Here is a 21,971-nt window from a genome sequence, read left to right on the forward strand (position 1 = left end):
AGGACAGCGGCGGTACTCATCGTACTTTCTGCTCAGGTGGCGATTCCGTCTTGCCGGCAAAGCGTCAGCAGAATACACCCCGCAAATGTCCTCGATATGCGATTTTGGGTTACCGCCTCTGTTGTTGTATGCCTGTCATGTTAAGTCCTCGAACGATAGTCGTGTCCATGGGCGATATGGAGAACAAGCATCTCCTTACACGTGTATAGTTGTGCCTAAACACTAACCGAATTAAGATGATTCAAGCGCTTTTTACGTTTATTGAGTGCGTGAAGGGCATTGCTGTCCTTTATGCGGAAACCTCTACATTCACCCTTTAAGCCTGTGTACCTACATAAATGCTTCAGGGACTTATATGCGCCACGTGTTCCTGTCTCCTGGTGGACTACTACCATTTGTGAACTTCTGGTCAGATCCTAAGTACGCAGTGAGCAAACCATCTGGTTTGCTTGACAAGCATTACCAGATTCATGTAAACGACGAGAGCATCACGATGTTAGTTCGGTTGGTACAAAATATCAAACCTCACACTAATTAACTGTGTTAAATAATACAGAGGCGGCGGCCGTTCGTTGATGCTCCTGAAAGAAGACTGTAGTCCTTTCGTTGGCGTGTGCCAAGTTTCGGCGGCAGTCTGGAGACAAGAAGATGGATAGAAATGAGAATTTAGTGTTCTTTTTCTTCGATTTCTCTGGTGTTGTGCAGAAGACTGATGTGCGCTGTTTTGATCCGCGATTCCTCTTCAACATCTCGTCGGAACGCGTGCAGCTTCTTTGGTAAAAAGGAACGGAAAAAAAACGTGTGCGACACCCATGCAAGAGCGGCGCAACAGAAGTTTCGTTTGCACCGCGTCGGTTGTCGGCTCTGTTCACCGGCTGCTAATGGGTAAGAAACATGCGTTCGTGTTGTGCTTGTTTTCACCCCTCGATGTTCGCTGCATTCTCCCCGATCCAGGAAAGAGGTGTCGTTTGCAGTTGCCTCCTGGTCCTCCCCCGTGAGAGGAGAGAGGCTAGTTTTCCGTATTGGGGGATTCACAGAGGGGTCTGTGTTTTCTCGACTCTTGAGCCGTGTCTCAGGGTGTGTTTCATTGGCATGCGCACTACGGTGTTGTCTATTGTTTAAGCAATAGACGAAATATAACCCCACGTGTCTCTTCCGCCTTAACCTGAGAAACGCTGGTGTCTTGGTCAGAGTACTATCTTGTCTCAGATGTAGCCGTGTTTTTGTGCCTTCTTTTCCCAGCTGACTGGGAGCCTTTTCGACAGTCCTCCATAAACCGTCGGAGCCGACTTTTTCTCAGGAGGGTATGTGTGAACTAGAACTCCAATGACAGTGGAGGGAGGCGCTGGATCAATGGTGGATTGATATTCTTCTTTCTTCATGAAAAGGAAGATAAAAATAACGCCGTTCTCTGTTCGTTTTTCTCATCCAGTAGAGAGAGTCTTGTCTCGTGTTTTTGTTGACGCGACAAACTCTGTAAAGATAAAGACGGCAGTGCTAGCAGGTCGTCCATCGAGGGGACTGGGTCCTGTGTTTCCAGCACGTAAACGAAAATATTGTCGTCGCGTTTCTCCCTTTTCTCTGTCTTCGTTTAGCGAAAAACCTGGTTGGATCGTGTCCAACGCCTTCTGTTCGGGAGGATTCCGTCGTCGTCTCCCCAAATTCGATCGTTGCTTTCCACTCCGCCTGGGTCCGCCCACTCTAGGCACCGTCACAGTCTTGCGAGACAACGCCATCAAGAAAGGCGGCACTCACCCTTTGAAACGTGCTGAAGCAGCGATTCACGCGCACGTTTGCTGCAATTCTTCCGTCTGAACAAAACAAGCCTCGATTTTTTGAACTTTTTTTCCACGCGCGAAGTCTTTCCGCTGCTCTGCATCGTCTGGAGGCGCCGGCCCGCATATCTCCTTCCTTGTATCTTGCAAGCGTCCTTCGTTTTCAGAGGCCACAGCTCCCCTTCCTCTCTTTTCTCAAATGTGGTAGCATTCCTTGTCTAGGACTGCACAACCCCACCGACAGAGATATCGGCACAGTCTCCACAAGGCTCTATCTTCTGTCTTCATTCAACGGCGCGAACCTTCTCGCGCTCAGTTCGCGGCCGCGGTGCTGTGAGGGCGGAGTCGAGAGACAACCCCCCTATAAGAGGTGCCGAAGAACGCCAGAGAGAGTCCGGTTCGGACGTTTCTAGGGTTACCGTGCATCCGAGCAGAACAGAAGATAGAGCCGAGGTTTTGGCCGCGCGTCGCCCTCCGGTACAGCCGAACAGAGAACCGCCAGAGACACTTGCGACGGCTTCGTACCCCCGACGGTGAAAGAAAACACCGTTTTCTTTCGCTCGCGTGCCGCACCTGTGAAGAAATCAAGTTTCAATACGTTTCGACAAGAAGGTTGGCGTGTGTTCATTTCCTTGGCGCGGTCGGTTTTGCATGTGCATCGACTGACGTTGACATCGTTTTTTCTTGTGGTGCGAAGGCGGTTCTGTTTTTGTTCAAGATGAGGAGGCCTGGAGCACCCGAAGGTTTGTCTGCGGACTCGGAAGAGGACGAGAGGCTTCCGAGCGGGCGCACAAGCCTGCGGTCCGTTGGCTTAGACAACCGCCGCGATTTCTTCTCGCAGAGTCCGACGCTGGCTGCGTTCGCCGCACCTGGCTCTCCAGTTTCCCTGTTCCGCCGCACCTCTTTCTCCTATGTCTCCGTCCCGTCTGTCTTCGTTGCGCTTTGCCTCGGTCTCCTCGTCGCTTGCCTCTCTGTCCCATGTGCTGGCCAGATTGTCACGTACACCAACCAGTCTGCGCCGGAGCCCCTCCACATCGCTGCGGAAAAGGGCGCGTTTTTTCTCTACGGCAAAAACACAAAATTCTACTTCCCCTTCATCAGCCTCTTCCTCTCCTCGTCTTCCGACTCTCCGCCCGCGCCGACGGTCACGTTCAAGAACGTGCGGTTAACCGCTGAGTCGTCCGCCACGGTTCAGAAGGCCCTGGAGGAGGGACCAACCGAGTCCTCGGCCTCGCCCGCTTTCTCGGCGCGCTCGCCCGCCTCTCTGGAACTCGCCCTCCTGCCGTACGCCTACGTCCGCACGCTGTTCACCTCTCCGACTGCCGCTCCCTTTTGCTGCTCTGCGCAGGCACCCTCTGGCGAGGGCGAGCACCCTTCCTTCTCCATCCCAACCTCCTTCTCCCCAACGAATGAGTGCCCGTACCCTGGAGCGCTCAAGCGGCCCATCACTGGCGATGCAATTCCGCTTCTCTCCTCTTCTCTTGGGGCCGAGGGAGGCTCGACGCGAGAGCCGACTTCTCCTCGGGTGCCCGTTGCTGTCCGAGACGCGGCTGTCGCTGGCCAGTATGTCTGTCCCCTCACCTTGCGCGACGAGGGCGCCGAGACCGGCGAGAGACGCATCCAGATGGAGATTGAAGAAAGCGACATCTACTTCCTCGTCGCCTCCAACTGCGGCAACTTTAAGGGCCTCACATTTGAAGGCGAGGTGGCGGTCCGGAACGCGTACGGCTATCTGCCGGGGTACGAGTACCCCAAGATTCCCTTCTACTTCCTCTTCATGCTCGTCTACCTTGTCGTCTGCTTCGTCTGGGGGTGTCTGATGTACAGACAACGCGCCAACTTGATCACGTTCCACAAATTCATGCTCGTCGTCGCAGTGCTCGGCTTCCTGGAAAGCCTGGCGCTCTTCGTCTACCTGTACGACTACAATATGAGGGGTGACCGAAACAAAGTGCTGCTCGTCGTCTCCATCCTCGTCTCAGTCGTGAAAAGCATCTTTTCCTACATGCTCGTGCTCCTCGGAGCAATAGGCTGGTCCATCACCGTCCCCGTCCTGGAAAAAAAGACTGTCGTCCGCATGCAAATCATCGTTGTCCTCTACATTATTCTCGACACGGTCAGGTGAGACCCTTGGTTGCCGCGCAGCAGATCGCGGGGCCGCAACGCGCAGAAGCGATCGAAGCGATTCCACAGAGAAAGTCGACTGTCAGCCAGAAGTTAGCACCAGAAAATAAAAGGTGCAAGGACACAATTGTACGGTCTTGGGGGCCCGTTCACGCATCGTACAAGGCGATTTGCCAGTGCGTAGGGGATGCAGATAAACACACACACGATGGGTTTCCGTCCGTAGATTCCCGAGTTTGTTTCGGGATCGCTCTGTGTGGGTATCTGTCACGTGCAGACAAGTCAGCGACGAATTCAGCAACTCTCACTCCCTGCCTCTTGTTCTCCTCTTAACTTGCCTCATTCCCATCTCGACCCTCAACGGAGTTCTCTTCTACTGGATTATCTCGTCCATCAACAACAACATTGAAGTAAGTATTGGCTCCGGCAAAAAGTGTGTAGAAATACACTTGCCACTCGTATGCACATACATGTACGCCTCTGTGGCCGTCCGAGACGGGAAGGGGGTGCTCCCAGACGAGCCAGCAGACTGGCAAATGGGCCGCCACGAGGTCCCCGGAGAGTTGAGTAGATCGATGAAAAGTAGCAAGGGTTGTATGCCTCGAGTGGATCTCTTCTTTGACGGGACCACCGATCGTCCAGGGGGAACTGAAATCGACTGCAGGGGTCGGCTGTACGAGAGGTGGGCACTTTCCTTTTTAGTACCCTTTACCGTTTTCCTGTCGTGAGACTTTGCATGCCGAGTGCCAGCCGAGACACCGTGCTCGGGAGCGACGCCTGTGAAAGGGTGGACGGCACGTTTGTTTTCTTCTGAGACGAGCGCCTGGACTGGAAGGTTTCAGGCATTCTGTGTGTAGCGACGCCTGGCCCGCTGGGTGTAGATGTGCCGAGAGACGCGGATGCGTGGTTGAAGAGCGACTGTGCGATATGCAGGCGCTGTACGGATTTTGCATGTCTCTTCAGATGCTGCAACAACAGAAACAGCACGAGAAGCTGCTCATCTACAGGCGTCTATACGCGGTCCTCCTTCTAGCAATTGTCTTGGCTATCATCGATCTTCTCTGCCAGATCTACGTAGCTTCTTGGGTAAGAGAACCGGGAGCCTCTTACTGGCTATCGTGCCGACCGATTATTCTCACCTAGGGGCGGACGAGGCTTCTCTTTTGTAGAGGAACCGGATGTGTACATCTTGCAATACATATTTTTGTATGCTTTGTATTAAGTGGATGTAAGGACGCGAGTTCCTGCATGCTGCAGTATGTTTCCGCCGTATGTCGGCGCTGGGGCGTGCGCAGTTGCATTTCCTTCAGAAGGCGTCTTCGAGATGAGGAGCGTACAGGTTGGTCCCTTTGTGTTTTTCAAGCGACTTGTTCGACGGCCCCCATCTCTCTGCTGAGTTTTCGGGAGTTTTCTCCGTCTGAGGGGCATCGTGTGTGTGTGTGTGTGTGTTTGGCGCTCAGGATGCGTCGGACCGATGGAGAGACCAGTGGTGGTTGAGCGACGCCATTCCCCACTTTCTCTTCCTTCTCGTCCTCGCCGCAATGATGGCCATATGGAGGCCTAGCCAGCAATCCAGACGGTGAGCACGAACCCTCCGCTTTTTTAGCGCCGCTCTCTTCAAGCGCGATCGCGTTTCTACAGATCAAGCCGTGTCACATTTGTGCGTAGAGGTGCGTGTATACAGCTACAGTTGTGTTCTGTGTACGTGTGTATTTGTTCATACGGATAGAAGGCGACTGGGGTATACTGTATGTGTGCTGCGTACGAAGGGAGTCGGCATTAAAGGAGATGTCTATAGTACATGCCGGTGGATGTGGATTCGCCTTCGTAGACAAGGTTTTTAGATCAGTGAAGAGAAGTAACCCTGGACATGCACCGTTTTGATCTGCAGCTTCCGACAAAGGTGTCTCTTCGGTTTGTGCGTTCCCCTCAGGCTGGCTTACTTCACAGAGTTGGGCGATGTGGACGATCTCGAAAATCATCCCGCTCACACAAAGAATGTAAGGTTATATGTTTTCGCTTTTTCCGAAATGGAGAGCGTGAGATACAGAACCTTTCACCTTCGACGCGACCGTTTCCCCCTACTGGCGTGAATCTCGGACTCAGTCCGAGAGAGACCAGTGCCTTGATGTGGAAGTACACTGGAAAACACAGTCGCTGATGAGGAGCTCGCGAGGGCAAGCAGCCTCTTTTGAAGATGTCGACTGAGAATACTTCCTTCTCGGGACGGCTTGTGAAAAAGCGTCTCAAAGGGATTCGTGGAACGTATGCATGCACGTGCCTGTGCGTGACCATAGCTAGTGTGCGTAATGTATCTGCATGCATATGCATGCGTACCATGTATGGGGTGGAGTAGATAGTTTACGCATATACAGGTAGGTATGATAGGTAGTATCTCATACAGATACAGAATGGCGTGTATAAACGTACACTTCCAGGCGTAGGTGGGGTTCAGCTGGGTTGTGGGTTTCAGCTGGTTGACTGTGTTTGGCTTTATGTTGTTCAGGCGGCGGACTTGCATGTCTGGGGCGAGGAGCTCGACTTTCATGACCACGTAGGCCCTTCACGTGCTCGTGTGGAAAATGGAAGGAAACTGCCTCGTATTTTTTTCTGAGAGGCCTGGCTCAGGAACACACAGAAGCCTTTGCCTAAACCGTTGTATCCATTCAGCGTACAAAAGAATCTGTCTGCTAGATAAAAGGACACAGGACAACTGTGCCGTCACCCTACGTCTACACAAATCCATACATATCTAGACGTGTTTTTTATGTATGTGTAATTCCGAAAGTACTGACGTGTAAAGAATCGGATTTTTCGCGTACTGGATTGTCTTTTCATCTATGTCCTCATGGCATATGCAGTTCTCGGAGGAAGAGCTGGAAGCAGGAATTCCGAACTTCAAACTGCACTCTGTTGGGTCAATGAGTGACGATGGGAATTTGTCTGACGAGGATCTGCAAGGAGACGAGGAAGGCTTCCACACCAGCACACAGCTGACCCCAACGTCCTCTCAACGCCTCCCGACGCCGACTCACTCCGCCGGGGAGGGGAATAAGCCGCAGCCTCAGGTTGTCGGAAGGGAAACGCTGGATGACGAGGTGGAAATGACGACGCAAGATGGCGCGTCGACAAACGGCCGTAGATTAGAGCATGGACAGGTACGCTTTTGACTGAGCGGCGGTTCTGAAGGAAAGACAGAACAGCCGGAAACGAAGAAGGAAGAACGCATGGAGAAATAGCCACCGAGAGAGGCCGTAGCGCTTCAGGATCGTAAGCAGGCAATTGGCAGGGCGCAGTCAGCTCTTCGAACATCGCAGCCGTCATTTTGTGTACACGTGAAGGTTGCTTTGTCGAGGACGAGCGACAAACCTACAGTTGCGTGTCTGCTTCTGTGGTTTGTATGCGTGGATCGCAACGGTGGACAGTCACATCATCAGCATGCTCGCGGATAGTTAGGGGGACGAGAGCGTCGCCGAGACTGAATCCGAAATCTGCTGCAACGCGGTCGGTTAGCCCGTTAATTCGCTTGCTTACTGTGCGAGTCTGCGCGGGTGTCTTTCGTCGCGCGCCTTTTCTCCGGTGTCGGTTGCGTTCAATTCGCTGGTTGTGTCATTATGACAAGTTATCTTCACCATGTCATGCCAAACATGCCGATACAGGACGCGTTGAACCCATTGACGCACAGATGATCGCGGGTTCCTTTTCCCTTGTTCGGTGGCTGTCGACGTCAAACAGTCTCACTTTTTTCTGCGGAGGCGCTCGAGCTGGTCGGCGCCCATGCGGTCGCCTGAGTAAGCGTTCCGCTGTTCCGCTTGACCCAAATTGCACACAGTGAATGACTGTAGCAACAACCTGCGTTCTTTCGGCGTCTTTTCTTCTGCAGGTAGGGTTGTGAGCACGCGCTACTTCCAGGTGCCTTCCTCGCTAGAAAGAACGGTGACAACCGGCGTGCAAGTGTGTGGCAGGGAGACAGGGAGCAACGGAGGACTTGAGCTGTTCGGATTTTGCTCTGCCTTTCTGTCTGTTCTTGTCAACCCGGCGTGAACACTGACCGTAGTACCGGCTCAGAAGCGAGCTGAGTTAGATTGAGTAAGGGACGAGAGTAGAGGGGAGAGCCAACGATCGATTCGGTTTTGAGTTCCTGTGCCTCATCCGGACTAGAGTGTGTCAACAGAAAGTGAGGGCCGCTCAACAATGAAAAGTGCCAAAGAGGCAGCGAACGACTTATGCCACCAGGATGAGAGGAACGGCCGTCATGGAAAGCTTGTTTACCGTTTGGCAGCATTTGTGCGTGAGGACGAAAGGAGCTGAGCCATGAGGCAATGGCCCTTTTGTGGAAGGAAAACGGACTGAGTGGGATTTTTCGTGCGCGGGGACCCTCTCGTTGAAGTGTCACCCTCGTGACATGCGCAAAAAAACGTGGTCCGGGCGTTCTCCCTTGTTTTCTGGCCATTGTTCCCAAGGAAACAACCAAACGCGTGTTTCGCGTTTTGTAGTGCCCACTTTCACTTTCTCGGTGAGACCAGTTTTTGGTCCTTCCCTGTATGTGTCTGCTCCTCAGACCGCTGGGATGAAACGCTAGGTTGGAAACACCATGAGAAGTCTGATGCGCATTGAACGCGATCAGACAGTGGTAGAAGAGAAGGCGGTTAATGTTCCTATTGGAGTCTGTAGAAGCCTCAGTCTAGTTCTTTATTTGGGGGAAATGTATGGAGTCACGTTGATAAACGGATGGCTACGCAGACTAGGCAGGATTACTGTTGCTCACGGGGACAGAAGGGAAACGCCTTCATCCACAAAGCCGTCTTAGTCGTCTAAGTGCACAAAAAAATAACGGACACCCTTAGTCAAACAGGCGGATGAATGGGAAGGTAAGTTAGTTTAGCAGCCTTCGAACGCTCTCCCGTACCTAGGTTGAGGTGTCCTGGAAAAGGAATGGCAAACACGCCGGCACGATCCTGATCTGGGTTTCAAGCGCGAGTCTCAGGTGTACAGAGGTCCTCCCTGTCTTCCTACAGAGACCGCAAGATTCCGGCCTTCAGATATCTTGTGTTTCGTCACAGATCCATGTAGTTACGGAGTGATTCACGGGTGGTGGTGTGCCCGTGCATACGGCCCCACCTCCGCGAGAACATTCCAGAGGCGTAGTTTCGCGTGAGTTCAGGCAACTGCGAGCACGATGAAGGCTATGTGACCGTGTGTAGACGGCGTCAAGGGAGACTTGCCAGTCTGGAGGCAGACAGCGTGATGGCTCACAATTTTCGTATTTTGCGCCGTGAGCTGTATTTCGTGCTATGGACGGGGTATTTTCACGGGCAAAATTTTCTGGGCAGACTATGAAGGCACAAAGAATTAGCGCATGGAGCCTCTGGTACGTCTCCCTCCGATTTGCAGTTTATTCCCCCCTTAGGAGGCTTCGTTGTCCCTGGCAAAAGTGGCCTTTTCTGCTTGGAGGCAACCGTGAGTGTGAACTGAATGCCCTTACTACGGTACGATGCTCAACTAGAGGATAGCAAAAACTGATTGCTACCAAGTGTTTATGCCTACATTTCCCTGCGGTGTCACTTGAAGAGTGTGGTACAATCCATGTTGCGCCCGTTTATGTTGGAATCAAGCGTGCTTCTCTCGAGCTGTTCAAAAAAAAATGCGGTTCTGGGCAACACGGCGCGTCCTTGCTGTGTAGCGTTTCCAGACAACGAACGCCGTCGCAGATTTCCGCATCACGAAATTCCGCAGTACGAACCCGTGCCATCTTACAGCGCTTCGCTCGGAAGAGAAGCGAGCTAAAATGGCAGCGTGGAAAGTACACTGCTTTGACAGAAAATAAGGGGGGAACACAGAGAAGGAATTGCAACTTCAGGCATCTAGGGTCTAGCTGGTTTGAAGACAACAAGTGCGCAAAAACCCGCGACGGCGCGCGGCCCCATACCTGGCAGACACACCGTGATTTCACACACGAGAACGTGACTTTCCCTGAAGCAGAAACGAGTCATTTTGTCTTTTGAAATTTGCTTCATGGTTCTCAAGTGAGCTGGCAAAAGTGCCGGCCGGAGATGATGCTGTTTCCCCGCCGCGTGGAACGGCCTGGCGGCGCCCTAGGCTCGCTTCAGAGTGTCCAGCTAGCATGGAAAAGCGGCCGTGGTGTCTTCCTGTCTAGCGGCGCGATCCCGAGTCAAAACGGGAGAGTTCGTTGTCGCGAAGTGAATTTGGCAAAGCAGGGGGATCGGGGCTCGTGGCAGAGGGGAGTTGCTCACGAGAATTTCTTGCGCTAGCTTGTTCGGTTTCTCAGCAACGCAGGTCGTTTTCAGGCTTTACCTGCATTCTCGTCAGTAATGGCGGAGTCACTGCTGGCTTTGGGCCAAGACTACAACGTGCCAAGCCAGAGGTTATCCTCCTCCATGGGCCTTAGCTACTCTATGTGCTCCACGCGTTTTTATCGGAGCTGAATCTCTTTTATTCGTCGGGCCACGCCGACCCCTCCATGTTTCCTTTGTACGTTTTGAGCGGGTCTCGTCGCTTCTCGATCAGGCACGACTCACGCCCAGTGTAATGTCTGCTACGGCCTTGAAACGCTGGCCTTTCCAAAGAGAAACGAGACCGTAAATCTTTTTTCAGGCGCGGCCAGCTTGAATCAGGAGTCCAAGAAACGCTGAATGCCTGGCAAAATAAGCGACCTCCTGTCCGTCTGAGTTGCCATTGTAAACTGCTCAGCCAGTCTGCCGCCTTCCAGAACAGCCCTTGGGTTCCTGGCCCTTCGGGGCGTGTACCCGGGGGCGGTCGAGAGGATCAGATAACTCGAGGACTTAGGGGACATTTTGATCTGCTTCACGTTAACTTTCATGTATCGACTTACCCGTCAGTAAATTAATCGACTTACCCGTCAGTAAATTTGCCACTACCACCAGTGTGCCGCGTCACGCGTCGGTCCTGGTAGAATCCTCTTCGCGGACCCAACAGCTGCATTCGCCTGTTTCGCTGGCTCTGTTTTCCCTTCGACTTCATTTTCTGTCGCCGTTTCCGCCGGTGTATCGCTGTCCCAGTCGCTTTCTGAGTTGCAAAGCTTCGCGGGTAACGGAGGCGCCTGCGGTGTGTCGCCTCCTTTCGGACCGAACATCGTCCTTTTTTGTTATGGACCCGTCTGTCGCCGCGTCATTTTTCAGGAGGAACGGTCCTACTTGAGTTCGTTTTCGACACTTGCTTCGCTCAAAGCTTTTCGACACCACAAGGAGGCCGCAGGCAGTCCTCTCGAGTCTTGTAACTGCAATCGGAAAGCTCTCTCTCTGCCATGGCGCCTTCGCGAGCTGCCCCCAGCGGGGCGATCGCTCTCGGACTAGCCAAACGATCAACCTTGTGGACTAAAGGGCTGAAACCGACCTTTCTCTGTTTGATTTTCTCCTGTCTCATTGCATTCTTGGGGTTGCCGAGCGCCTTTTGGACCTTCGAGGCTGGCGTTGACGCCTTGTCTGTATCGACTCGTGCGTCGGTGCACAAGGATGTTGCAGAGATCAGCGCGAATCAGTCGGATCAGGAGCGTTCTAGCGTTGAACAGCCCAGCGAATCAGATGCTCAGCAATCTGTCTCCTCCGCTGACTTAGCGGCTCCAGAAAAGAAGGACGATCTTCCCGATAAGAAACAGAGCCCCAGTGAAACCCCGGAAGCAAAACCTGAGAAAGTGAAGGCACCATCCGTTTCCTCACCGCCGTCGAGCCCGACCCCAAGCCCTGACACGGCCCCAGCTGCGACGCCCAGCACCACTACAGACAAGTCACCGGACACATCAAAGAAACTGAACAAACCAGCCCGTTCCAAAAAGAAAGATGTTCGAGCGGTCGATGGATCTCTGGCAGAGGCGGTTATTGACCAGTTGGATAGTATCAAGTCTGTCCAAGTTTCCGGTGCCTTGTTACGTCGCATCTGGAAGGAGCATCAGCGAGTCGGGGAAGATATGCGTGATTTGCTGAGAGAATACCTCTTGGCTCTCGAGCGAGAGCTGTACACGCAGCAGGCGGAAATTTTTGGGCTTGAGAAACTGAAGATGGACGAAGTGATCCGCCACGAGCACTATCCGGAGGCGAGGCAGCGCGAGGTGGAGCTGGAGATGCAGGCGCTAGCAGAACAACACAAATTCATGAAAAAGCTTTTCAGTCGCATGCATGCCAACACAGAAACAAAAAGCACAGCAGCGCTCGTGAACAGGATCGAAGAACTGGATAAGCCAGTTGACATCGTTGACGCTACCGACAAGGGATCTGGAGCTGATGTTCTTCACGGTTTGAAAGTTGTTGGTAAAGACATCAAAACTATGCGGGAATCGGTTAAGAAGTTTTCCCGCGAGCTTGAGACGCTGGAACGGTTATATTCCGAACAGCCTTCTGGGGAACATGACGAAATCAGAAAAACCCTAGGTGCTGTGATGGATCCTCTGGCCGGACCCGTCAGCTCTATGGACTATCAATCGCTTTCCTGGATTCCGAAAAAGGGGAAAGTTCTTGGTTATGTCGATAAGGCCTACCATAAAAGTATGGAACATGATGATGATGCGTTTCTCGATGAAGACGATGACATGGATGTCGACGAAGACCACTACGATCCTTTTGACCCGCATGATCCCTGGGACGTTGACGGCGATGGCGATGATGACGATGATGAATCCAGTGAAACACCCCGGAAAAAGGGGAAGCATGGGCGTCCGGGGAAGAAGTCGCACCTCGGGAAGGAAAAGAGTTTTTGGAAACATGATTTCGGCCTTCCTTGGGAGAAGGATAAATCGCATCGCCGTCACAAGGGTTCTTCCAGCAAATCTTCGGGCCATCATTCACGCAGTCAGTCTGTGTCGTTTTATGCGAGCCCGGCGGAACCTGTTGAGGAACACGAGGAAGATTCCGCCGTGAGCCATGATGATTCTTCCGTTTTCCCAGGTCTCTTCTTTCTTGAGCTTGGCAGCAAACGGACCGTCGGAACGGCAGCTGACAATGCCATAGACGCAAAGCAGAGATCCTTTGTGCAGCGGAGTCAACACTCTGTGCAAATCCGGGAGCACCGCGCCACAGACGACCAAGACAGATTCATGAACGGAGAGCAGCCTTTGAGCTTCCTCCAGACAAGGGGTGCCAGCGAAGAGGCCGGAGGCTCTGAGGAGGTCGGCTCTGCAAGCGCAAACCAACAATATGACGGTGAAGGACAGGGCTCCGCAGAGGACGGGATAGAGGATGAGAGTGACAAGGCAGGAGAGACAAAAGCAGAAGGGGCTCATGGGGCAGCGGGCAAGGGTGTGCAGCAGGCAGCGGATACCGAGGAACCCTCAAGTGAGAGGGAAGAAGAAAACGGAGGACACGATCACCCGCATGAGAGTGAAAGCGGTGTAGGACCAGACGAGAAAGGGGGACACGATCACCCGCATGAGAGTGAAAGCGGTGTAGGACCAGACGAGAAAGGGGGACACGATCATCCGCATGAGAGTGAAAGCGGTGTAGGACCAGACGAGAAAGGGGGACACGATCACCCGCATGAGAGTGAAAGCGGTGTAGGACCAGACGAGAAAGGGGGACACGATCACCCGCATGAGAGTGAAAGCGGTGTAGGACCAGACGAGAAAGGGGGACACGATCACCCGCATGAGAGTGAAAGCGGTGTAGGACCAGACGAGAAAGGGGGACACGATCACCCGCATGAGAGTGAAAGCGGTGTAGGACCAGACGAGAAAGGGGGCAATGAGTCAGAAGCGAGTCACACCAGTGGCAGCAAGGACCACCCCAGATGCATTGACATTCTGGATCCGCAGAAGTGTGTCGAGACCACGAACTGCTTCCATGACGACGTCTACCGCCAATGCTTTTTCAACTGCACGGTCATCCTCGAGGCTGACAAATGCAATGAGCATCAGAGTTGCAGATATGAAACGCTCCTCCCTAAAGATGCCTGCGTCAACCAAGGCAAGTCAATCGTCTTACTTCAGGGTGCTGGTTCATCTGCCTCAGCTCCACGACATCAGATAGATGCGATACCTAAACACTTTGAGCATCCCGGGGTTGCCAAACGGATGCAGCTGCTCTCATCGTACAAGACAGCAGAGTGTAGCGAAAGCTTGTGCAGAACACTCTAAACTCATACCACGCTGCAGCGTTTCGGACTCCAGTTCGGCACCAGCGAAAAGGCGGAGGGCTAGCTCCGTCTCATAAGTCTTCACATAAATCGCATAATGCGTATATTGCTCTTGAATATCATACACAAGCTCGTGTCCCGTATGTATCATTCAAGGCTCCTGCCAGTCCTCGCGTCTAATTCTGGAATTCTGTACTTTCGAGTTCGCGGTAGAACAGCCAATGTGTCTTAGGTAGCATACGGTCACAAGTGGTGTCTTTTAATGTATCGGCAGCGAGGTCACGACTCCTGCCTTTATTACAAGCGGCGCTTCTTGAAAATATTTCCGCTGTGGTTCCTGGACAGGCTACCAGTCGGTCTCGCTCACCAGACAATCATTCGAGGGCATTATGCGTGGATGCGAGGAGTTCCGGGACAAACCGTCATGCGATATGATGGAGAGAGCCACAGCCCGGCTCAAAGAGTCGGGGACTCCTGTTATCTACGACTGCCACTGGCTATCTGAGGGCCCTGAGGTTTCAGATACAACGCCAAGTGACAGCAAACAACCTGGCGACAAAGAGGAAAAAGAGGTTGGCAAGGAGGAGGCAGCCCAGACGAATGGTGGCCGTAGCGTCTGCGTCAACCGTTTGGAGGCTCCCACAGCCGAGAAACTTTTGTGGGGGACAATCATTGCAGAGAAACAAAGGAGGCTTGAAGGTGAGTGGTCTTTCTCACGTTGGTAAGGTGTCCTTTGCTGCCATGTGGCACACGATTTTCGTTCGAGGTAGTGCATCGTTTTTTCGTCTACAGCAGTACCATGATTTGTAGACGCCCAAGGATGCGTTAAAACGTCCACACTTGCGAGGGATGATATTTCTTTTGTTTCGCCTGTAGCATGGCGTCTGGATCGCTAGCCTATTTGACCTCCTAACTCTATTCGACGAGTCAGCTGCATTCCAGCAGAAGGGTGAGGCATTACGAGACTCACATTGATGAGGCAAACATCGACGCTCCAACATCAGGGATATGTTATTTAGTGTCAGAAAGTGTCGGGGCGGAGATGCACTCGGGTATCAGTTAGGTCAGAGTTTGGCTACTCGTTCGCTGCACTGCTCCAAGGGACAAGGTCGGTGGTGCTCGTGTATGAGCGTTTTATCCTGCTGTATACAGAGTTGGAAATCAGCAGGAACCTCACACCAGACAAAGTCTGTGTTCGGCCTCGCGAACTGGCTAACGCCACGCTCCATCCCGATAAGCCTTTCTACGCACTCGGCGACCAGGTTGAGGCAAGTCATTACTCGTGTGCCTTTTTTGTACGAACTTACTCAGTTCGTCGACGGCAGGTTACGCTTGCTAGTCTGTCGTTTGTGGGGAGGGAGAGGAGCCAGCTATAGTCTCGTCGGAGGAGTTCTGGTTCGTGGTTCTTTGCATATCTGCTTTCTGCGGTTTCTCGAGTTCTGACAGCAGAACTGGAAAGCGGAATAAGGTTCATTCACTAATGCAAGGGGCTGGTTACTCCTGGGTGCTCCTGCAGGTGAAATGCCGTCCCGGATCTTCTTTCATGGGAGTACGGCGGGTAATCACCTGCCACGAGGAAGGCATCTTTGATCCACAGGTTGCCTGTATCCCGAAGGGGACCCTCTCCAATCAGCAGCAAGCGTTCATGAAGGAGGTCGAAGACTATGCCGAAGTCGTAGAGGCCGAACCAGGATGGGCAGCCGCTGGCGCGGAGACTGGCAGCTCATCAATCACAGCTAGCATGCAAGGTGAGTATTATCTACTTTCGTTCAATAGAAGAAGGTTGAACATCTTGTCTTATCACTCTACAGTTACCGTAGCTGCTAAAGTCGATGGCAAGTGGTGATTCTGGGTAAGGTTTATCGGCTGCTTGGGGGATCGGCGGCGACCATACACCAGCGGCTGTTCAGTAAGATTGCTATTAGGAATCAGGAGTGTGGTTGATGATGAATCGTGCTCCTGTTCATTGGCCTACAACTGGAGGAAGGAAAAAGAAGGTCACACTCAAGCATCAGCCGCAGTTTGCGAATGTTGATACTTTGGAAAGAGCATATATGAAACGCAAGCAAAGCACTTGAGCAGCGTGGCAGCTTCAGCCTGGACTACAACATACGCAGGTCTGCTTTTCTTTCCATAATTATGATAGATTTGTTTTCAAATTGCTAATTTCTTGAGCCATTTACCCTCTCTCGGACCAGAAGGGCGAAGCAACTGATCACTACGTATGAGTGGACGTGTTGTTTGCTGGTGATTTGCTTTGATTCAGGCATCGCAAATGCTGCCCATGCGCTTATTGCAGTTTCGACGATCCTCACAACTCTCTAGCGGTCTCCGACAGATCAGAAAAAGAAATAGATTTTTGTCTGCTTTGCCAGTGCCTTGTTCATGCCGCTCGCCAAAGCAAGTCATTGTTTCTGTTGTATGGCGCGTAAACTTTCTGACGTTTCTTTCTTTCTAAACCCCGCGTCCGACGCCAAGCGAAGGCACTGCAACGTGCTTGCGAGACTTTAACAAATGAACGCCAGTTGACTTTTTCCAGAGTTTTTTGCGTCCAATCTGCCTTGTCTATAGGCAATATGGGCTCGGTGTGAAAAAAATGATAACAGTACCACCGGGCACCGGAGAACTCAGCGAGTTTTTTGCCCCGTGAGCGGTTGTGGTCTGAAGCTCCCGCCACTCACTGACTTGTTCCGTAGACTTCATTCTCGAATTGAGGAGTTTCAGTCAGCTAAGTGATCCCTTATTTATTTCCCTGGATGATCAGTGGCGCCTTTGCTATGCCGAGCATGTGAGTTGACAGATCAATACGTTGACACGCGTAATGTACTACAAACTGCGCTTCCGTGAGTCTATAACAAGCCCAAAAGAGGCGTTTTCTTAATAAGCATGGCTAATGGCCCTCTACGTATCGCTGGGCAGCATATGTAGTGAGACAGGCACATAGAGCCCGCAGAAGCGTGTGTCACTGATGCTCACTTATTTCTCGTTTACGGGTATAGCCCCCAAGTCACAGTCTAAATTAGCTGAAAAGTGGGGTGGGAAGACGATTCCCGGTATTTTTCCCCTCAGGATTTCCTGAGGTCAGGTACATGGGGTGGAGAAATTGTTACTCATTGCGGCTGAGGCTCAGCACAGTTTATGTCAAGTTTGTAGAATGCTGTTAGTAAGCTAAAGTAACTGTCGCTCCGATTGCAGAATGTAGATCACTCCTTCGGAAATTGCTGTAAAAAAACTCAGTTTCCTGTGGTTTCCCCATTCCTTCGTGATTCCAAGTCTAGAACGGTGTTGTCTCGCATGTTTTCAGTTACTATACTTCATTCAGCTAGGCAGGACTCGCAGTGGTGCGGTAATCACCTTGCAGCCGCGTAGAGAGCGGAGCGATGACTTTTCCTGACGTTGGAGTCTTGACCATGGTAAAAGAGCACTGATATGGTTTGTGTCCGTGGAAAGCGGTCACTTTTGTAGTCAGATGGGTGGCTCAAGCACTGGAAATGAGCTGGTTTCACGTCTTCGCATCATAGTGGTCGAGTTCCCCCGATGAAATACAGACGGACACAGATTATCGTGCCGGAAGCCGTCTCCTGTGTCGTCTACGATCGCGGATGCCAGAACGGAGTAACACAGTTTACACACAATTGCACGAATTCCTCACCTACGCTGAAACAGAGCCTCTGATGCCTCTGTCTGCAGTGAAGCAGTTCCGCCATTTTCGAAAACGAAGCAGACGACTCCTACCATACATCTGTAACGAGTTCCTGACCGTACTCACTACGAAGGGTCGTCACCGTCAGCCAGCGAAGCAGATACGTACCTGACCCGGCTTCGCTCATACAAAGCACTTCAACATGTAGACAGTGTGCGTTTGTCCGAGCTTGGGGAACGACACCTTAGGAGCCGCGGGGACGGTCCAGTCCATGTCAGCTTCGAGACCAGCAGACACCAGCAACGGAGCCATGGTAACCAATGGTAAGATCGCCTCTAGCACAACCCCGTGCTTGACAGTGTCTAGGATGGAAGCGTAATTGTCCACTATCTCGTAAGGGTTCATGTCGTTGGGATGTTCATGCACGCCCTGCTCCTGCGTGACGGGGTAGCTAGCCGCTTCAGGTGTGTCCAGTCGCGCTTCATGTGTGTCCACTCGCGCTGCTCCGAAGCTGTATAAATTCGACCCAGCGTCAACCCCCTCTACATCGTGCGTGTGACGCGGGATAAGTTGATACGCACGAAACTCCCGTGCTGTGTTATTTCCAGCTTCCATTGTCGGGAAGTTGAACTGTCCGCTGGACAGATTCATGAAAGCCAAACTACATACGAGTGCGAGGAAGACAATCATATTTAAATCTACACTAGAGGGCATTAAATTCAAAAACCGGAACTTCGCAGGGGCAACAGCGGTGAGTAGGTGAACACAGCAGTAACGGGCGGCCGCCGGTGTCTGACGTCCAAGCTTGCCGGTGTACGTACACCTTTCGGCGTCTTCCAGTGGCTGTAGATGCCATTGGTGTCTTCCAACAAGGCAAAAGAGAAGCAGCATTTGCCACGAGTAAGGCAAACGCGTTCAGTGCAGGTGAACGCAGCCGACATACTTCAAGTAAAGATTACAACGCATTTGTCGATATCAAAACGCCATGGCGATTCGACACTCTTTCTTTCAATGTTTCAACCAGCTCACTCCTATACTGGCACCTGCCAGCTATCCTCAGAAACTCTGGCCACTGTCCCTCCCACACCCACTACGGCAGACGAATGCTGCCAGCACACCAATACTCAAAGACATGGTCATTGATTATTCTCGACTGTGTATTTCTCCTGAGAGGCCATGCATGTGGTGTTCTGCCATCGACAACCCGCACATGCCACCCCATGCTACCAGATCGTGTTCGCACAGAAAGTCGCACAAATGGCTCGTGCGCATCATCGGACAGACCAAGTCCCTCTCCAAGAGAAACCGCTTTTGATCGAACGTGCGCAGAGCGTCCGTGCGTAATATTCAAAGAAGTCGACAGTCGAGAAGAGTTCATTCGTTGTCTTCTCCCAGACCAGCACACACCAAAACCGGTAATGAATATATGCAATAAGAACAACAGCGTTAGTACCCGTCCTTAATCGACACGCTGAAAAGGTCAGGACGACCCCGTCGCCTTTCTCAGCGCGAGTACAGCTCAGAAACCCTGGTTTCAAGTACGCCGTTCTTGATGTGGTGGTGGAATTGTTCGGGAATGGGCACTTCTGTCCAATCGCCATCCTCCTGGTCTGTCTTGGGGAAATTCAGATTCATTTCCCCAGACTTGCTAGTCGTGATCTCGACATCTTTGCTTTCCTTCGAGACATAGAGATCCACACCCGAGCACTTGTCGATCGCAATCGAATGGCAAGTACCCTGGACCTGAAACTTGATTTTGCGACAGTTGACGAACTCGGCACCAGAGATCAGGCTGTTGACGCACAGCCTCAAGTTTTCGCAGTTGTCAATGATGACGGAGTTGACCTTTGATTCTATCTGGATGCCAACTCCTTTACAGTCGCGGATCTGTAGCGCACATGGAGCACATACAGTCCAATCATAAACCATAACAATGTCGGCACGTCTTTTCTACGAGAGGCAATTGCTTAAAACGGCAGGCGGTGTATTACCAACGAATATGCGCCACTAAGCAACCAGCCTAATCACTAACCTGGACTTTTTGTTTCATTGTAGCCGCATCGATTTTGATGATGTCCTTCTTATCGACAAAGTTGCACACGCGCCATGTGTCGCCTTGCAGTTCCAACTTCTCGGCCCCCTTGGCCCCACTTTTTGCCGCAGTTCCCGACATGGTGGCAGTGGACTCACCTAGAAGTCGCAAATAGCCACATGCAAAATGCGCACGTATACGGTACATATATGAATTGTCATTGTGTGGGCAAAAATGTCATGAGGATTCAACTGCAGCGACAACTCGCATTTCCAAAGTTCGTGTGGTCGGGATGTTCTGCAGAGTATCACTGGCGGCAACATACCTGCCTTGCGATTGCCGACTTTGGTTTGCTCTTTAGTCCCCTGAAAAAACTGAAGACACGTGCACGATGACAGAACCATGCCTGGCTTCGGGAAAAAAGACGCGTTACAATGTAGTTCGAGGTGTGGTTCCTGAAAAAGCGCAAACAGGAGACAGAAAAAAACTGCAATGAGCGGATATGGCTACCGGATCAGTTACCGCATCGCTCCCGCTTTGGCTCTCGGATTAGCTCCCGACGAGATAGTTAACGACAACCGGGTCTATGCTTACTGTGCATCCGCTCCAGTCGCACGACCAGTCGATCTCTTTCTGGCTGCGCAAACGGTTTTTGATGTATTCGGTTAAACCTGGTAAGAAGGAAAAGTGACTAACGCTCCTTCCCTGCACAAAAATGGTGAGAACCGGATTGTCGAGGCCGAGTAGTCATGATGCGACGCGCTGTGGAGAGCGCTGGGCCCGAAGCTGGAGTCGTTGCATTGAGAAGTCGCGACAGCGGTAGCTAGCGCAGCGTTTCCAGCCTGCTCCATACGGTAGAAAAGGAGAAACACCGCTCCGCGAGTTTTCGCTATGCATCCATAAAATTATTGCGGTGCGGAAGAAAGATTTACAAATATTATGATGCAGAGCCCCGCAGCACGTCGGTATGGGGAGGGATTATAGAGACATGCGTCATTATGCAAGCACCGTCTACGGTGACCATCCATCGCTTTTCATTTCTGCCTCTGCCCGACCAACCTGTTTTTGCCGTTCCATACCGCGTCACTCAGGCGTGCGTCTCGGCTCGAAGACAAGGAGACTCCCACCTTTGTCCCACAGGTGTATGGTATACCTGCGTTTTGTCGAAATCGAGCGGGATGATACAGATCTCCATGTGGTACCAAGAATGCATGCCCCTACCAAGGCATAGCTGTAAATCGCAAGCGGGGGTCTCTGGTGAGAAACGCGGCACTGTAGCCCAAAATCCGTTTGTCATAGACTGTGAAGGAAAATGGTGTTACAATGGGAAGTCTTCAGGAGACCGGGAGCAGTGTGTCGCGTCATGGATGAAGTCGTCATTGCTCAGGGGCAGCCCAATGTCGAGAAGTGCTGTTTGAAAAGGGTCCACGCTAGGCAAGTGTAGGAATTTGGCACTCCTGATTCACATCCCATTTTAGGCTTTGAGTGTCTTGAAACCGTTTTGTCTTCGCAAAGTGGATATGTGCGAAAGGTATGGACGGAAATCCTTAATCCCCCGATCCTGTTCGAGGGTGATCACACTTCTAACGGCCCAAAGAGATCCGATGCTTCTGTGAATAATTGTCATACAGGAACTCTACACGTACTCGTACTGCACGGAATCTTAGTTGCACAGAATGACAAAGGAGGCAGTAGCAATGTGCGAAAACGTATACTATCGTTGTTGACAAGCGATTTCGTCCCCCCCCCCCCCCCCCCCCTCACAACATCACAAGAATTACTGGGTTTCCCGTACACGCTATGAAATCGGCTCAGACAGTTGATACAAACTGCACTGGCTTTCAACACACTTGCAGGCGCAGAGAGAATAGCCCTAGACACGTGCGTGGGTCCCTCATACTTGAGCGGAGAATGAAGATCGCCCAGCAGATAGGGAAGGTTTGGTGTGAGGGGAAAGAAAATGAGTGAGCGACAAAACACTATGGCCGCCGAAGGTGTCCGCTTCTCCCTCATAAATTCGCCCCTCGTCCAACGTACATCTGAGATACTGCCGAGACCGTGTTCTGGGTACTGAGTGTCCCTGCAGTCGCAGCAATCGCTGGTTCCAATTTCGTGTTGTGCGTGCATACGGGTACCATATTGCATTGCTTTATTGCTTTCTAACAGCTTCTGTGGAAGAGGACTTGAGCGCTTTCAAGTTGCGGAGCTCACCAAGTATTCTACTGAATGAATCACTTCTCCGTCTTCGATGGAAATCACGTCACTCTGTGAGTAGTTTTAGCCCTGGCAGTACTGT

At 51.9% G+C, this 21,971-nt stretch overlaps 4 protein-coding genes across 4 annotated transcripts; 2 read left to right on the plus strand and 2 right to left on the minus strand.

Moving 5' to 3' along the window:
- Positions 1-2,493: 2,493 nt before the first annotated feature.
- NCLIV_054110 (YHL017Wp-like protein, related) lies at positions 2,494-7,794 on the plus strand (the record flags this gene model as incomplete). The annotated part of the gene is made up of 8 exons (XM_003884963.1): positions 2,494-3,896; positions 4,177-4,309; positions 4,863-4,985; positions 5,360-5,478; positions 5,833-5,899; positions 6,406-6,453; positions 6,761-7,057; positions 7,783-7,794. 8 exons carry the CDS (start codon positions 2,494-2,496, stop codon positions 7,792-7,794), a joined length of 2,202 nt encoding a protein of 733 aa, XP_003885012.1.
- A 3,390-nt stretch (positions 7,795-11,184) lies between these two features.
- NCLIV_054120 (uncharacterized protein) lies at positions 11,185-16,325 on the plus strand (the record flags this gene model as incomplete). Its single annotated transcript, XM_003884964.1, has 5 exons — positions 11,185-13,746; positions 14,354-14,699; positions 15,153-15,262; positions 15,517-15,748; positions 16,267-16,325. The coding sequence occupies 5 exons, from the start codon at positions 11,185-11,187 to the stop codon at positions 16,323-16,325; spliced, it is 3,309 nt and encodes a 1,102-aa protein (XP_003885013.1).
- Positions 16,326-17,826: 1,501 nt separating this feature from the next.
- Positions 17,827-18,534, minus strand: NCLIV_054130 (conserved hypothetical protein; the record flags this gene model as incomplete). Its single annotated transcript, XM_003884965.1, has 1 exon — positions 17,827-18,534. One exon carries the CDS (start codon positions 18,532-18,534, stop codon positions 17,827-17,829), a length of 708 nt encoding a protein of 235 aa, XP_003885014.1.
- A 612-nt stretch (positions 18,535-19,146) lies between these two features.
- NCLIV_054140 (putative adenylyl cyclase associated protein) lies at positions 19,147-20,130 on the minus strand (the record flags this gene model as incomplete). The annotated part of the gene is made up of 3 exons (XM_003884966.1): positions 19,147-19,530; positions 19,676-19,833; positions 20,001-20,130. Coding segments are annotated over 3 exons (672 nt in total), but the record flags the coding sequence as incomplete, so codon positions are not given.
- Positions 20,131-21,971: the final 1,841 nt, after the last annotated feature.

This window comes from Neospora caninum, chromosome XI (genome assembly GCF_000208865.1).
Source record: "Neospora caninum Liverpool complete genome, chromosome XI".
In the NCBI taxonomy this organism is placed as follows: Eukaryota; Apicomplexa; class Conoidasida; order Eucoccidiorida; family Sarcocystidae; genus Neospora; species Neospora caninum.